This window comes from Staurois parvus, unplaced genomic scaffold (genome assembly GCF_062004578.1).
Source record: "Staurois parvus isolate SC_StPar_1 unplaced genomic scaffold, SC_StPar_1.0 ptg000012l, whole genome shotgun sequence".
NCBI classification, from domain to species: Eukaryota; Metazoa; Chordata; class Amphibia; order Anura; family Ranidae; genus Staurois; species Staurois parvus.
The window spans coordinates 7,282,235-7,301,118 of record NW_028317808.1 but is presented as its reverse complement, the minus strand read 5'-3'; the positions used below and the strand labels follow the sequence as shown (position 1 = coordinate 7,301,118).

The 18,884-nt window shown below is 38.4% G+C and overlaps 1 protein-coding gene across 1 annotated transcript in view; it reads right to left on the bottom strand.

Moving 5' to 3' along the window:
- Window positions 1–5,692: 5,692 nt before the first annotated feature.
- Window positions 5,693–18,884, bottom strand: part of MUSK (muscle associated receptor tyrosine kinase) — a 214,889-nt gene continuing 201,697 nt past the window's right edge. Inside the window, exon 17 of the mRNA XM_089674715.1 lies at window positions 5,693–8,768. Within this exon, the coding sequence (XP_089530841.1) occupies window positions 8,089–8,768 (680 nt within the window). The 3' untranslated portion in view covers window positions 5,693–8,088. The remainder of the gene's footprint in view (window positions 8,769–18,884) is intronic.

Genomic DNA, 18,884 nt, shown 5'->3' with positions numbered 1-18,884 from the left:
ATACTAAAATAAACAATTATACATTGGAAATTGTATTATTTCCTTAAGACATACTTTAAGAATAAATGTAATTTTAATTAATTCATTCATTTATTTATTCTTCATCTGGTTATGAATGAAATACCTTTTAGGTCACTAAAGCCAAACCTTTATTTTGTTTTGGATACAGCAAGATTCAGTAGATAGATAATCAGGGTCAGGTTCTCACTGACATCTGTGTTTGTCTGTGACATATAAGGTTGTATGAGTATAACTGACGATCTTCATAAACAGCGCTCAGTGCTAAATGACATTGATGAAATAAACATAAAGAAATATATAAATACATAAATAAATAAAATAAATGAATTGAATGGAGAACGAAGAGAAGACGAGACTTCCACCCCTTTAAAATGCACTCACATTGGATTAAAAGATAATGCACAAAAAACAAGCAAACTCCCGGTAATGATACTGCTGCTTCATACTACTGCTACTCACCGCTGATGCGGTAGTATCATTACCGGGAGTTTGCCTGTTTTTTGTGCATTATCTTTTAATCCAATGTGAGTGCATTTTAAAGGGGTTTTGAATTAATAAATGAGGCTTAAATTGAATTACACTATGTGGCTTCTTTCATGTTTTTACACACCTATGGAATTGGATCATTATGATTGAGAGTTGTTGTGTTGCGGAGTCCAGAAGGAGAGTGGTTAATGGTTTTTCCTTATTGGATGGTGACCATGGTTTCTGGTATTGAGGAGGAGGTTTTCCACTGCTGGTTCCTCAGCATTACCTATCCTTAAGGAGGATTTATTTTCCATTGCTGGTTATTCACCAGTATCTGGTGAGTGTCCAATTTGATGGGGTATTAATCACTGTAGGATCACAAAGGAGGTGTATTGGATTTCCTAATATAAGAATTATCAAATGTATCAGGTGGACTGGACTGTATTTACATTCACACTGAATCCCTGTGGTGGAACTCTCGTTTTCTCTTTATTCTCCATTCAATTAATTTGATTAATTTATTTTATTTATTTATGAATTTCTATATTTATTTATGTTTATGTCATCAATGTCATTTAGCACTGAGTGCTGTTTATGAGGATGATCAGTTATACTCATACAACCTTATATACATTAATATTTAAAACAGCTGCTTTGTTATCATTTACAATTTACATTTGGTTATAATTCATGTCTGTTTTTTTGATGCTAGTCAATTATTTATAGAAGTACCTGAAATAAATAAATAAATAATACATAAATTATTTGGGATTCATTTCACATTCACCTTAACTTAACTTAGCGCGGGTTATAAACTGTTTAGATTATTTATTTCTTCACCTGTTTGTCTGTGACATATTCACTGTATTTGTTCTAGCTACGATTGTTACTGAAAATTATGGAAAAATCCAAAAAATTTAAGATATCGCTGGAATAGTAATAAAAGGGAAACGTTGTTTCACCTTTTGAGCAAGGGGTTTTCATACTTCCTGATGTGTTTGCAAGACTGAAAGTGAAGGAAAATCTCACATTGAAACAAAGGACAAAACAAAACCTGACATCCTGACATGGTTTAAACCCTTCCCCATTGTACCCAATCTATTTTTTTTAATCTGAATTTAGATATACATAAACTATAACAAATGGAGATATACATCATTTCTACAAAAGCCATTCCATCTTAGTCTGCAGCTGTTTTCTAAACCTGGTGAGGCACTTGATGACACACTACGTCCTCATTGATGTTCTGCAGTCATCTTTAGTGAGATACTTGTAAAGAATCTAAAACCTCTAAAAGGATGGCAGGGGTAGGTGTAATATTTCTTATGACAAGACTGGGGCTTTTCAAAGAACTAATCATGTAAATAAAGCTGGCACCTGCCATATAGTACTTATTTTCAGGAAATGCACTGGCATGCCCTAAGCCTAGATCAATACATACTCTTCAAAGGACAGCTGCAACCAAGGAAACTCTCAGAAATTGTGCTGTAATAAAGGAGAAGATATAACAAAAATAATACAAGCAATTATAGACAGTATTTATTAAACAGTCATTAAATATTTTTAAATGCAATTTAGAGTATTTACAAGAATCTGCCTTGCTTTCAGTCTCTTGTAATTCTCTGAGTAGCACCTGGAACATGCTGACAGGATGACCATCTGCTTCACTGTCCAATGACAGGCCAAGGGCAGAGAGGTGACCAAACTGTATTGCATGCCTGCACTAGAGAAAAGCTAGGTCACCATTCTAGCTTTGCTGTCTGTCAAAAGTATGTATAAATTAGAACTGGGTGGGCAGAAATGCAAATTCTTTGGTAGGCTACACAGCTCATATGCACTAAATTGCCAAAAGTATTGGGACACCTGCATTTACACACACATGAACTTTAATGGCATCCCAGTCTTAGTACGTAGAGTTCAATATTGAGTTGGCCCACCCTTTGCAGGTATACCAGCTTCAACGCTTCTGGGAAGGCTGTCCAAAAGGTTTAGCAGTGTGTCTATGGGAATGTTTGACCATTCTTCCAGAAGCGCCTTTGTGAGGTCAGGCACTGATGCCGGATGAGAAGGCCTGGCTTGCAGTCTCCTCTCTAATTCATCCCAAAGGTGTTCTAGGGTTGAGGTCAGGACTCTGCGCAGGCCAGTCAAGTTCCTCCACCCCAAACTCGCTCATCCATGTCTTTATGGACCTTGCTTTGTGCACTGGTGCGCGGTCATGTTGGAACAGGAAGGGGTCATCCCCAAACTCTACCCACAAAGTTGGGAGCATGAAATTGTCCAAAATGTTTTGGTATGCTGATGCCTTAAGAGTTCCCTTCACTGGAACTAAGGGGCCAAGCCCAACCTCTGAATAACAAACCCCGCACCATAAACCCCCAAACTTTATACTTGGCACAATGTAGTCAGGCAAGTACTGTTCTTCTGGCAACCACCATACCCAGACACATCCATCAGATTGCTAGAGAGAGAAGCATGATTCGTCACTCCAGAGAACACGTATCAATTGCTCTAGAGTCCAGTGGGGGTGTGCTTTACACCACTCATCCGACACTTTTCATTGCACTTGGTGATGTAAGGCTTGGAAGCAGCTGTTTGGCCATGGAAACCCATTCCATGAAGCTCTCTACGCACTGTTGTTGTGCTAATCTGAAGGCCACATGAAGTTTGGAGGTCTTTAGCTGCAGACAGTTGGTGACTTCTGTGGACTGTGCGCTTCAGCATGCGCTGACCCCGCTCTGTCATTTTATGTGGCCTACCACTTCGTGGCTGAGTTGCTGTTCCTATTTGCTTCCATTTTATTATATTACCACTAACAGTTGAGCGTAGAATATTTAGTAGCAAGGAAATTTCACGGATGGACTTATTGCACAGGTGGCAACGTATCACAGTACCATACTTGAATACAAGGAGCAGAATGAAAAATGTTTCTCAAACAAAACATTTTTTTAACAGTGTATGTGGTTTTCATTCAGGAAAGTATATTCCTTCTAAAATCCAATGTTAAAAGCAAAAAAAATGTTTATTACTTTCGAATGACATTCGTCAAGTCATCAAGACGTACTGAGAATGTTCGTGTGAATTTTTGTTTGAATGTTCGTCTGAAAGTCTACAAGTGTATGGCCAGCTTTACATGTTTGATATTTACAATACAAAAAGTAAAAGTATTTAGAAAAAAGTACTAAAACACAGTTTCTGTATTATCTCCTTTTATATTGTAAAGTGCTGAGCAAACAGCACTATAGAAATCTTGTATAATAATAATAATAATAACAACAGTTTTCACCATATAAAATTATCATATGGACAAATTATTCAGAAGATTTTTATGCAGTAAATTGAATTTAACCATTAGCCGCCCGGCCTATAGCCGTTTGGCGGCGGCAAAAATGCTTCACCTTTCCGGGTGCACGCCATTTGGCGTGCTCCCGCACATGCGCAGTTTGCGCGGTTGCAGAGCCGCGCAGCGGCGCGATCTGTCACCGGCCGTGTACCTCGGACACGGCCGATGACAGATCTGAGTACCGGCCCCCGTTGCCAATCACAGCAGGTCACATGACAGTTGTATACAATGGATGGCTTCATTCATGCCATCCAATGTATACTAGTGCCTAGCTGTGAATGGTCACAGCAGGTCACATGCACATGTCATGTAATTAGCTGTGGCCAAATCACAGCTAAGCACAAAAAAAAAAAAAAAAAAAAAACCTGAATGAATCGATTTCATTCTGGTAAATGCTTGCTTATAGCAAAGTAATTCTTTGCTATAAGCAAATTGTGTAAAAAAAAAAAATTCTGATCACTTCCCCAAAGTAGTACAATGTTACTATGGTAACATTGTACTACTTTGGTCATAGTAAAATATGAAAAAAAAAAATCTTAAAAAAAATAAAAAAATGTAATAAAAAATTTAAAATAATAAAAAAATAAAAATAAATTAAAAAAAAAATATATATATATTTTTTCAGACTGTCACCAGTCAGTGTCCCTGTTCACCGCCATGCCAGTTATATGATGATGCTGCACTGCATTGGTGACAGTATGTAAAAAAAAAATAGTGAAAACAATTTTTTTAATTTTTTAATTTTCCGAAAAATGATGACAAAAAAAATACAACTTCAAAAAACGCGCCATGCCTCTTATGAAATACGTTGTACTGTCTACTTTGCAAAAAGGGGTCATTTGGGGATATCTGTACTGTTCTGACATTCTTGGACCTCAAGAAATTAGATTGGCTGTCAGTACTTCAGGATTGATCAATTTTCAGATCTATACCATAGTTTGTGAACTCTATAACTTTCCTACAAACTAAAAAATACATCCTAATTTGGGTTATTTTCACCAAAGACATGTAGCAAAATACATCTTGGCCTAAATTTATGAAGAACAATTATTTATTTGCAAACTTTTATAACAGAAACAAAGAAAAACGTGTTTTTTTTCAAAATTTTTGGTCTTTTTTTGTTAATTTAGCAAAAAATAAAAACCCCAGCGGTGATTAAATACCACCAAAAGAAAGCTCTAGTTGTGTGAAGAAAATGATAAAATTTTAGTTTGGGTACAATGTTGTATGACCGCGCAATTGTCATTCAAAGTGTGAGAGGGGTGAAACGTGAAAAATGGCCTGGGCAGGAAGGTGTAAAATTGCCCGGTATTGAAATGGTTAAAAGGCCAACTTGGTGAATTGTCTGTGAAGTGGATTTAAAAAAGGTCACTAAATTCTGCTTTATATACCGTAATTGCCATTGCAGGTTTACAGACCTCAGACTCACAGATCTCACCACTATAATTTTATAGATTAGTTCACATAGGTTTGGATTAACTTGCATACCTTTGAGTGACTTTATATGTTGGTGCTGACTATTGAGACAGAACTGAAATGTCAACAATATCTGAAATAAGCAATGTTTATGGTAGTGTGACGCAACATGGAGCTACACAAACTCCTCCCTAGTTACTGGTGTGTACTAAGCTGTGTGCTGAATGCAGTCTTTCTCCCTAAAAACAATGTGGCACTTGAAGGATATAAGGAATGCATGCTGAGTATTCTCCTTTAAAAAGCCATAGACACAAGATTGTAGAAATGTAAGAAAGGTGATTTTCCTCCTCAGCATTTACCAAAAACTAACAATACCAGTTATACGTAGACTAATGCTTTTGTGATTGATTATGATGGCTTCATTCCAAACAAAAATACTACAGATAATTCATTAAATATCCACTGTTTATTTATAACAATAAAAAAAATACATTTGAAAGTGACATACGTTTGCATTTGGCTGAAATAAAAAAGTAAAATAAAATGTTAATAAAAAAAAATGTTTGCTCTTGAAGAAATCAACAAAATTGGTAGGTGCCATGAAATTGACTTGAAAGTTTTATTTCATTAGATTTACTGTATGTACTATTTTATTACAACAGAATCCACTGTTAATGGAAGTACAAATTGCACATTGCTATGAATCAATAGTACCACTGTAAAGATATGCAATGCATGCCATTGAGAAAGCATGTGAAAAAAGCCTTAAAGTAGATGTAAACCCAATCACAAAACCTCATATAAGCTTTAAAATGTTAATGTAATTTCAAAAGTCATTTTTATTATCTTTTAAGTTTTCAGTTTTTGTTAAAATAATACCTGGTTATCCTTGTTTAGGAACGTACTGTTATAGCGTGACAACACTCTCCTAACCACTCTCCTGCATTGTTATCAGATGCACTTGTAGTGGGGACTATAAGCCATTCTTTTGCCCCTTAACATGCGCCTTTATGTTCCTTTGTTTTCACCATCAGGAAACCCGCAATCAAAGAAAAAAGAAAAACAAATCTTTTCTACAACATGGCAATTGTGATATGCAATTCTTTTGGCAAACTAACATACGTTCAGTCAGGATTTAAATCTGCTTTAGGCATTATGTTTACATAGCAGAGGCGGACTGACCATTTGGAAACTCGGGCACTGCCCGAGGGTCCGGGGTCAGTAAGGGGCCCCATGAGATGCCCCTGGTACCTTTTTCATAGGCTTTTTTGAGTTTGGGCAAGGACACAGGGGCCCCATGATCCCCTATTGCCCGGGGGCACCATGAGTTGTCAGTCCGCCCCTGTTACATAGGATTTCTTTCTTGGTATTGTGTTTGGACATTTTCTATATGTAAATCCTGAGCCCTTGCTTCAGAGTCTACATCATTGGAAACTCCAACGATATGAAGCTCAATTAAATGTGTTACATAATAATGGCAACTGACTGCACTCAGGACACTGACTCGCTGTGACCAAAACTGAATCAGGTTGTGTAGGATGGCATCAGATCTTCTCTCTATCCACTGAACAGGTCCCTCAGATGCATTTAGCTCCATAGTGAGCCTAATCGTTGAGACTGCTGCCATTTTTCTGTAGCACATTGTAGCCTGACAAGCTGTTTTATACAATCTCCAACAGTTCATTTTGTGTCATGTTGGCTGATATCAGTGATAGGAGCATTAGAACGGTACTTCCTAATGTTTGTCAATTAAATGTGGATCAAAAGTTCCAAGAAAGAGACAGCCAGTGTAATTCAGTGTAGGAATGGACCAGTAAATGCTATGTTTACAGGGCCTGGTCCATCTCCATTCCTGCCACCAGGATCTGTGCACTCCAGAACAAAAGGACATTCTCATTTTGTCCACATTCATCTAGTGTTTAAATTTAGTTTAATTTAGTGTTCAAAATCACAGATTTTTTACATTTTGGTTGCGTTTCTGTACTGTCTGTAAATATTATCTTTGCTTTATTAAATCATTCATCAAACAACAGTCACCCTTTTGGATATTGGACCACCTGTGTCTTTGGCAGTAGTAAGATGCAAATATGTTCTTGATGACAATTCTTAGAATTTCCATTTTGCATTTCACTCACTCATCTCACAAATGCATCCCACAATGTTGGACCCAGAAAATTCCAAGAATTCTTCAGACCTCCAGCTAGCAGATTGTAAAAAAGTTGAGATACCAAGATCCGCAATATAGACTTCCAAGAGGAGGTGAGTGGGTCCCAAAGATTGTCTGACTTTAAACATTCACTTTGCGTGTAACAATAATTCTTTGACATGTGTAAATTCTAGTATTTTGATGACTGAAACATACAATTACATTGCTATAGTTATGTAAATAAGTACTTATATCCTGCACTTGGGTATTTTCAGGAAAACACTGTGTTGTCCTTGAAATAACAGGAATGAATTGGGTGATTTAGAAGGTATATGACATATTTTTGTTATTGTGAAAATGCACTATAACTGAGTATTGTTCTTTTCTAAATGAGTGCTAGCTTGAAATGTCCACAATGTTCATTCGCATATGTTGCAAGTTTACACTGTGATATTAAAAATTAAGCTTTTGCCATTTTCACTTTATGTTTTTTATTCAAATAGAATATACATTGACCTCACTGAGTGCTTTTATTTGTTATTCAGTTATGATATAAGTACAGGAGCCTTTTCCTCCCTTCTGGTGCCTACTCATGTATGTGCTGGGTACCACTGTAATTACACATATCACGGCAGGTCACAGGAGACCAAGATACACTATGCAAGAGTAAATTTAGGTGGTAATTTACATGTGTCTTTCACACTTCAGCAGAAACTGCTCTGTCATACATGCGCTCTAAGATACGATGGATAGAAGCAAAACTTGGGCGATCGGCAGGCATCTTACTCCAGCAGAGACGCATTAGATTATACAACTCCAATGGACAGTTTTCAGGGCATGACAAAATATTTCCATCTCTTACATAGTAGATGACTTCTTCATGAGCCATGCCATAGTATGGTTGCATACCATATGAGAATATTTCCCACAAGACAACACCATATGCCCAGACATCTGATTCAGTTGTATAACGGTTGTAAAATATGGACTCTGGAGGCATCCATCGGATAGGTATAGCATCATTTTCATTGGCCTTATAATAATCAGCTGAATATATGTTCCTTGAAAGACCAAAGTCTGCAATTTTAACTACCATGCTTTCGCCAACCAAGCAATTTCTAGTGGCTAAGTCTCGATGGACAAACTTCCGTTCTGATAGGTAGGCCATTCCTGCTGATACCTGACGGGCAATGTGTAGTTGATCTGTGCAAGATAATGGAGATGGATTCATGTCTGAAAGTCGAACTTTTGTAGCAAGGCTGCTATAACTTAAGCTGCTTAAAGCTCTAGGGGATCTATGACGCAAGTACTCATTTAAGTCTCCATGGGCCATGTATTCAAAAAGAAGGCACATTGGTTTGCCAACAGCACACACACCTGAAAAGTAAAAAAAGCAAGTTATTAGTAATGTCTTCATACCAAATTTTTGCAACTTTTTTATAACTTATTTCTTGGTATAGTAAAATAAAGGTATAGACTTCTTGTAGACATTTTAACTAGATAAAAAAAGAAAGCAAACACTACTTGAAAATGCTATAAATGTATTATACATTTTTTAAAATGTAAAACAAAATATAATTGTGTGGAGTGGGCCATAGCAACCAGAGATCAGCTTTCAACTGTATATACACAGTATGTGATCAAATCACATAGGTCAGTATGACATTTAACTGTTGGCCGGGAGATTCCCTGGCTTAAAACTAAATGTAATCAAAAGGGCTAAGGATACAGCTGATGCACGTGATGCCATTACCCAAATATGGGCAGTGCCCACTTTAGGGAAATTACTTGTCACTGAGTGGGCAGAGCCTTGTGGGGAACTGGGAGACAATTTCCCCGTCAGGTCCACTTCACTTTTGAGCAACAGTGAACAGCAGTTGGTGGATTCAAAAGCTACTATTGCACTGAATACTGGCAACGGATCCACACACTCCCATGAGCTGTCAATCAAAAGTAGAGTGGACCTGATGGTGAACTAGTCTCTCAGTTCCCCATCAGACTTCGCCCGCCCCTAGTATAGAACTCCTCTGCCATGTACCATCCCAGTGGGCATGGGAGGAAGGCAGGAGTGACTGCACCAAGGAAGAATTGTCCAGTGTGGACACTCCTTCCCCGATGCAGACATAGACAAATTCATGTACCTGTCTGTGACAAGTACAAGAACTGACTGCAAGCATCGACACTTTTGGTACTGTAACCCGACTAAATTCTAAAGGGTGCTTACAACACCCCTTATGAATTCCCCCAAATAAATTTACATTATTACTAGCACTTCCAGGAGGAGATTGCAACAATGGCAGCCTCTATATTATTTTAGTATTTTAAGTTTCCTTTAAATATATTACATTATGAATGAATTTATCAGAGGCATATTTTGCTATTTGCATTCCACTGTGGTTTTAACAGAAAAATTACAAAGTGTGCTAACGAGGAACAAATATGTGACCTCAGACTTTTAGTGTGATGACTTAGTTTAGGAATGTAGAGACAGAACACCCTACTTGCCTAATCTGTCTGCAACCTAGCAGAAATATGTGTGAAATCCATGTTCACAAATATGCATGAAATCTACTATTTACACAGATATGTATGATACTCATATTCATTCTGGAAGAAAGAATCTTCTTAAAAAAAAAAGAGCTTGTATTGTATGGTGTTTACAAAATCCAGAGCAATACCACTTTGGAAAAATCAGACAGAAAAAAAGATGTTTTAAATTGGTTAATAAACTTCTCCATATCTACAGCTCATTCATTTAGCTGAGACCATCCCTAGATCAATGTCAGCATCACTGTGGCAAAGTTACTTTAAGAGGATTGTGCAAGTGACAAGACAAGGTCATTTAGCAACTAATACAAAGCTGTTATGTGCAATCCTCTCCCCAAGCTGAGATATATTAAGCATGTGCAATGGCTGGGCTGGCAGCAGAAATGACAATCACTAACCGCCAGCCATTAATTTGATCAATGAAAAACTAACTGTGCTGGAGGGATTTGTTATGGGGTGGAATCAATGTGATTAAATCATAATAAATATAGTGAAACACAGCTCAAAGATTCCTTAACATTATGATAACCAAAATTTCATCTTCTATATGGGGGTAAGATTGTCTATACAATAACTAATCCAAACTGCAAATTGTATTCTGTGATTTGTCTTTTTTAAATACACCAATCAGCCATAACATTATGACTACCCAACGAGTAGGTCCCCCTTTTCTGCCAAAACAGCCCTAACCTATCGATGCATGGACACAACTAGAGAAATGGTTCCTGGGAAAATAGTTGCCAGAATAAAAGGCTCATACACTAGCAATAATTGTGGCTGGGTTTAATCAGAAAATATGCTTTATTGAGTACAAAAAGTGATCTCTTACAAAATCTATAATATATCATATCATAATTTACTAGCTAAAAAAGAAATCACCAGATCTAAAAGACTGCGCAGAAAGTGCATGTATGACAAACAAACAAACAAACATATATAGTAACTAAAATCGTCTGTACTAAAGGGGGTCAAAAAAGGATCAGTATCTTGATTCTTCACTCAAAGAGACGGTAACAAAATTTAAATCTTTTTGCAAGATACACGTAATGTATTGGCCAAGGTATCAGAAATAAAGGTGGTGAGAGATGTATGGTTAATAGGGGTAGATGTGGAATCCCTTTACACTTCAATTCCGCATTCTTGTGGTTTGGAAGCAGTTAAGTTCTTTCTGGACCACCGTTGCCCTGAATGTGGCCCACAGAGTGAATATATGGTTGACCTGTTGGAATTTGCTTTGAGGAACAACTTTTATCAATTTTCAACTAAGTATTACCAACAGATCAAGGGTACATTGATGGGGGCATTGTGGGCTCTGGCCTACACTTGCCTCCATCTTGGACTCTGAGAAGAAGAAGATTTTCACACTTCACCGTTGTACCTTGGTCACATTTATATGTGGCTAAGATATATCGATGACGGGTTGCTCATGTGGAAAGGAGATATTCAGGACTTCCTTATGTTCGTAGGACAATGGAATGAAAACGAGCTCAATATACACCTCACTTATGCTTTTGACCAACTACAGATTTCTTTCTTGAACTTGTGGATAATGATTGAGGATGGTTTACTGGTTATGCGTACTTTTCGTAAGGACAAAGCAGACAAAACCATACTTCAAGCCAACAGCCACCATCCTGAATGGTTAAAGGATGTAATCCCAGTCAGTAAATTTTTACATATTAAATGTATTTGCACAAAACTGAGCGATTATCAGAAAGAGGGTGATGTAAAAGAAAATGTGATTCAGACCAGTCACCTTTTTTCATTGCTTTGTGGTCTAGTTCTGATGCTCACATACCCGTTGTAGGCACTTTTTGCTGTGGACAAGGGTCAGCATGGGCACTGTGACCGGTCTGCAGCTTTGCAGCCCCATTCGTAACGAACCGTGATGCACTGTGTTCTGACACCATTGGAACCAGCATTAAGTTTTTCAGCAATTTAAACTACAGTAGCTCTTCTAGTGGATTTAACTACACGGGCCAGCTTTCGCTTCCTACATACATCAGTGGGCCTTGGTAACCCATGACCCTGTTGTTGGTTCACTGGTTTTCCTTCCTTGGAACACTTTTGGTTGGTCCTGACCACTGCAGATTGGGAATATCCCACAAGAACTGTAGTTTTGGAGTTGCTTTGACCAAGTCATCTAGCCATTTTAATTTGGTCCCTGTCAGAGTCACTCAAATCCTTATCCTTGCCCATTTTAAACTTCAGGGACAACATATTCACTTGCTGCCTAATATATCCCACCAACTCTCAGGTACCATTGTAACAAGATACTCATTGTTATTCAGTTTACCTGTCAGTGGGCATAATATTGATTGGTGTATGTAACTGAGGTATGTTTTTGGCACCTAGTGAAGTTAACACATGAAATAAAAGCTTTTCAAAAATATTTTGTAGTTTTCTTTAAGGCCGGTTCACACCAGAATCGCACATGAATGTGGTCAGCATTCCTGTGCGTTCCCCTGCAGCGCAATTTGGCATGCAGCAGTTTTGAAAAATGAGCCGCACCAAATCGCATGGTACTGTGGAATGTGCATTTCAGCACCCAGTTCATTTTTTTTTCGATCAGCCTGCTGAAACAAATGAGTCATCTGTGGCCAGCATTATATGCCAAAAGTAAAAACAAAATAGCTAAGGGAAAAAGGGGAGGAATAGGTTATTACAACTAATTAGGGTTAATAGGTAGTTAAATTATTTTAATGGAATAAACAGCACTAATGATACACAAAGTAAGACTGGCTATCAAACAGACAGCAAAGACACTCATATTACATCAGGAAAGTTGCCTTCTTGGTTATAATGTTCAGGACTCAAGTGAAGTGATGTGAAAGTGTGAAAACGCGTGATCGCGTATTCAGGTGCCATTCATTTCAGTGGCACCTGAAAATGCACAGGTGTTTTTGCCATGATTGTGGTGCGTCTTTCCCCACGGCAAATGTGCTGCAATTGCGGAAACAAAGTTGAAGCAGCAAGCTGTCACAGCCGGGTGTCCACGCTGAAGATGCCGGCGCTGGGAACACAGAGAGGTCGGTGAAACTAGCTGCGGGGGGGGGATCACCATGGGATCGAGGGAAAGGTAAGTGTCTGTTTTTTAAAGTCAGCAGCTGCAGTTTTTAACTTTTATTTTTTCACTGGAACTGCACTTTAAGTTTGTTCTATAAGACTAAGCTACATTTCATAAAAAGACTTGCATAATACAACTTTATGTTTAGGAGAACTACTGTATATTGTAAATTCAGATGTTCTACCAAATAAAAGCTCTTTCTGTCCCCTTCAAAAATGTATGAGTTGTAGGGTCAGCATAGTTATTTAATGCAAAACACAATTCTGAATGGAAAAACTTTCCACGGAGCTGGGGGCAAAGGTTCTAAGGCCAAAGTAGTTAACTAATATGTAGAATTTTACTGTGCTACATTGTTCCAAATTGTGTGATTACCAGAGATGGTGCCAAAGTATAGGACATACCTCATTAGATACTCTTTACTGTTCTCAAGGGGATTGACAAGAATAACTATATGAGTACAAAGTACAGCTGACCACAAACAACATGTGCCTGATCAGATTGAGTAGTAATCCTTATTGTTGACCTTTGTTGATGAGTTATTATAAAAGTGACAGCTGCATAATCATCAAATTTCAGCATGACTTTTTCATTTGTTCTGCTTCTTATGTGCACCATGAAATGTGACATTGTTGAATTGATCTTAGTTATAAGTCATACAAATTAAGAGCTCTACAAATACCTGGAGAGAATGGGTTACATTTTACCCACCATCCTCATTATAGCGTGCCTAAACACCCTCATTGAAGGAGCATTACTCATTTTAAAATAGCAGCAATTCAACCATGGAGTTCTCTGAGACCAACAAAATCATCATGCAAAATCAACCTGACAATCCTCTAAATAAACTCATGACTTTGTTCACCCTGATTAAACAATGGAAAAGCATGGAAGATCACTCATCTTTGACACACATTCTGCCCTCCCACTGTCCATTGGTGTATCTAAGAGGTACATAAAGAGATGTGCCATGAGACATTGAAAGGAAAAACGGTGTATGCCCAGGCTACAAAGTTAGATGATTTATTAAAGAGTACAACCTAGTGGAGCATGAAATGCTGAACCTGTGTGTTTGCAACTTAGACACAAATTAGGAACTCCCTCATGATGATAGTGAAGTCTGATGAATCCAGAACTGTTTGGAGAGAATGGGGGAGTGATACTAAATACAATGTCACCCTCATTTTCCTCAGATTTTAGAATTTGTTAACAAAATGTTCAAATCAATTTCTCCTGTCTATTGTAGGCAGTCATGGAAGGTGACACATTTGACAAAACACAGTCTAAGCTATGAAATGCAGAGATATCGTAAACCTCAACTACAGTAGACAGGGTCTTCAAAGGACTGATGAGACCCTACTGTAAATGGTCAAGTGGTAAATGGTATGAACTGCAATTTAGGTATTATGAATCTGTGAGACTAGGGTAGGGACATACAGTATATTGAGCTATAGCTGAACTCCTATACATCTCAAATTCTCAACTTCCATTCCTGCTGTAATGTAGTTATACGATATTACACTAATGTAGCAGTAGATACCACTCAAATACCAAACATGCCTATATTACAAGGTTCAGAAGGCTAATAGAACACATCAGACATTCTAAAAGGAAAACACACCATAAACCTGTCGTATTCGGTGTCTAACCAATCATAATGTAATTTTGCTAAATAATATGCTTGTGTTTGGATTGTGAAGCCTTGTCATATGGAAATATAAATGAACTCAGGACACTAGGCATTAAAAGCGTGCCTGCTGGGCATAATAAATGCTTTAGCACACTTATCCACCCCTCAGACCCTTTGATTTCTTGTCCCTTTCTAGGAACAAGAAAAGATGGCTGTACCAGCAGCTGCAATAGTTTACCATGAGAACTATTAAAGATTAATGTTGATCATTTTAAGAGGGCCAGTGGCTCCTGCAACATGTCCAAATGTGCCATCTGTGCTCATTCATCCAAAGTGGAGGCACTCTAATACAGGAGGTGTGTTACTGGCCAGATCACTAGAGGAAAACAGGGGAAAAGCCTAAAAAAGAAAACTAATACAGTCACCACATCTGATGATTGGTAAGCTGCAATATATTGGGTTTATTACCATTTTAGGTGATCTGAACTCCGAACTTTACCAAGACCAGACAGACCCAACTTCTATGTTTCTTCACTTTTATATTTTACTGTTGCTGGTGTCTGTTTTGTAAAATCTTTTCTGTAATTATTTCTTGAACAGTTTTCTTTTCTTTTTCATTAAAACAAAATTAAAACAAAAACCTTTAAGCTGTATTCCATTTTTTCAATGTTATATTGGTCCAACTATATAGTATGCATATTTCATCCCCTGGATCCCCTTCTAAGCGATTTCCCTGCTGCATAGTAACCACACGGGGTCACCCACTTGAGAAAATGCAAAGCATTCTCTGAATGGCACCTGTGGTGAGCATGCGGGCCCCCTCTATGGTTACTATGAAGCATAGCAGATGCTCAGCATGGGACCCAGAATATAACTATCACTATAGTACTGGAGGTTAATATAGTCTTCCTCCACTTCTACAGGAATCAGTCAGATATGGAAAATGCATGCTTACATTGGTCCAACTTGCTATGCAAAAAAAACAGACATGGAATTCATTTTTAAGCTGAATCTCTGTATGTTCTAACTAAAAATTAAAAACTCTGCCTCTCTGAAACAGCTACCGCTGTAACTTTGTTATATTCTGGTCTGATGAGACCAGTGAGTGAAACAGACAATTCTGTTGGAACACATGGTGGTGCCTACCACGTCTGTGTAACTGCTCAGCTGACATGTCCAAGTGATGGCCAAATTCAGTCTGCTGATGCTCATATTGCTGTCCCATGAGCTGGAAAATCTCTGCACAAGGTAAGGCCGAGAGTGTGTAATCATCAGACCCCTGACCTTTCTTTTTTAGTGCCATGATATTTACTCTCCAAGCCCATTTTAAAACAGTGATTGCTTTATCAATAATGCCTTTAAAGTGATACTACAGGCTTACATTTTTTTTCTAAAAATAGAAAAACATGTCATACTTACCTGCACTATGCAGTGGTTTTGCACACAGCAGCCTGGATCCTCCTCTTCTTGGGTCCCCCACAGGCTCTTCTGGCCCCTACCTCCTGCCGGGTGCCCCCACAGCAAGCAGCTTACTATGGGGGCACCTGCTGCTCCGTGTGTCCATTCACACACAGAGCCACAGTTTGGCCCTGCCCCCTGGCTGTCATTGACAGCAGCGAGAGCCAATGGCTCCCTCTGCTGTCTCAGCCAATGAGGAGAGGGAGTCCCGGGCTAGACTCCACTGCACATTGCTGGATCGAGAGGGGGCTTAGGTGAGTATTAGGGGGGCTGGGGGGGCTGCTGCACAGAGAAGGTAAAAATACTTGAGCCTGTACAACCACTTACAAAGCAGTAAAAAAACACGCATGAAGAAAGCACAAACAAAAGGCAAGCTTGTGGATCACACTTCCCGTTTAACCCACTAAACTGGTTTATAATAAGAATATACAAATGTAGACTCAATCTATAGTAGCTTTAAAGCATAACTCTTAAGTAATGATGCATTTAGCTATGGGTGTTTAGAATGGATTGCTGCTTGTTTTTTCTGGTGTGTGTTCATGACACTGCTGAAATCTCACTAGTCTCAAAGCTCTCTCTTGTGTACAAATATACACTGATAGCTCAGTAGTGAATAGAATGCATTCTGGCCCTAACCCAACCTCTATATCCTAATTTTTAATCTACAAACCCTGACACTTAAGCAGCCCATAGATTATGCAATTTTCTTTCCTTTCACCATGGGTGAAAGGCAGTCATGGAAGGTGAAAAATAAAATTGCTTGATTCTCTCATCAAAACAGTGAGCGTTGATGGGAGAATTCTTCCCGCAGTGCTTTTGTGCTCTCCCAGCGGGGAGTGCAGGGAGCTTTCCCCAGCAGCAGAACACAATGATCACTGCTGGCAGTTCTAGCCACTGGCAGTGATCGCATGAAAAAAAATTGACAAGCTGATTGTACTGAAGTTACTCGGCAGATGACTTCAGTACAATCAGCTTGCTCATCGATGGATCAAAATTTGGCCAGTTCCTGCTGAAATGGAGGGATTTTGATCTATGACCCGCTTTAGCCTCTAGCCCCTGTGAACAAACACCATAATTCAATAGCTCCTAAAGTAGTAAGAACAATATATATAGTACAAGCAAGCATGTTCACCCAATTCAAACATGCATGTTTGTGGTACAATCTTCTGTCATAAAGATAAATGGATAACCGAATCATGAATGACTTGGACCCTGCATCTGGATAGTCTATAATCTATATTGCAAAGTGCTGAGCAAACTGTTGGCACTATATACATCCTGTATTATAATAATAATAATAATAATAATAATAATAATAATAATAAGTACCTTTACTTCTGTTAGATGTTTAATATATAGTTTTGATATACCAAGCATGTCTCCTATGACCTGTCTCTGGATGCCAAGCCTCATACAGACTACAATAAAACATTACAGTTGAAACATATCACAACATTTAAAGTGTTACTAAACCCAAGACCCTGCATTCACTAACTCTGGTCTCCCACAGTACACGGAACATGGAAATGCAATTATTTTAGTAAATATAAACTGCTAAATACCTTTTCTCATCGGCAGTTAGAGCAGTCTTATGACTTCTATCAGTGTCCAGCAGAGCACTGGTTAAAGCTCGTAGACAGAGTTTTCACTCTCCTTTGATGGACCCCCTGTCTGGACAGTGTTGATTGGCCCTGTGCCGATCACACGCACCCTCTCAAGAAAAACTAAAAACTCTAGCAATACACACCAAACTGAGCATGTGCAGCTTGCCCCCAAGGCTCTGTTCTACCAGCAGGTGGATTGAGGACTTTGGAAGAGGGGGAGGATCAGAAAAGACAGGATCAAGCAGCGTTTTTACACAAGGATTAACCCCTTAGGTTGCACAGTGAGTATAACAAGCATGCTTTACTGCATATACAGGCTTATTTTACTGTTGTGGGTTTAGTAACACTTTACCAGCATTCAGAAACACTGCTAATGGCAGATTTAGTATTACCAAAAGTTTATAAAACACTGGATTAGTAATTGCAACAAACTTACATTGACTTTAGACAAAACATTTTGGGGTTGATTTACTAAGGCACTATATACACAGGACGTTTCTGAACGATGGAAACTTGACTGCTGGAAAAGGTAGGTTAAAAAACGTCTGTTTAGCCGCGTTTTCATAACGCGTTTATGTGTGTTTGCGTTTAGAAGCGTTTTTTAAAGATAAGCACAGAATGCACTGAAAAGTGGCAAATTATGAACTATTTCAGACTGGTTTAGAGAAATACACAGAGTAGAAGCAGAGACAGCAGTATGTGTTGAGATAATTAGGTGTGAGTTGCTCATTAACATTTCTTTTGTTACCAAGGGTGGGTAGATGACTGTTGGAGTGAGTCATTAAGGTCACCTGGTAGGGGGTCTTCATGAGGAATTTGAGGTGTGAATGGTCATTAACATATCTTTTGTTTCCAAGGGTGGGAAAGGTCTGAAGTGTGAATTGGTCATTACAATGCGTGACAAGCTTGGCAGGAACATCCTGTGTTCGGTGTTTTGTCCATTTGATCACCTTGAAAACTCTTTTCATGCATTTTTCATGATTAAAAAAGGCTCTGGACAGCATTGGGAACTGGAAGAGTTAAAAGAAATTTCAAACGCAAACGCTTATAAACGTGATTTGCCGCATTTAGCCGTGTTTAGCCACGTTTACAAGCATTTTGCGGTTGAAACGCTGATAAAATTGACGTCTGAGTGCAAGTTTGTTGCGTTAAAAAAACGACTGTAAACTCAACTGCCGGTAAACAACTGT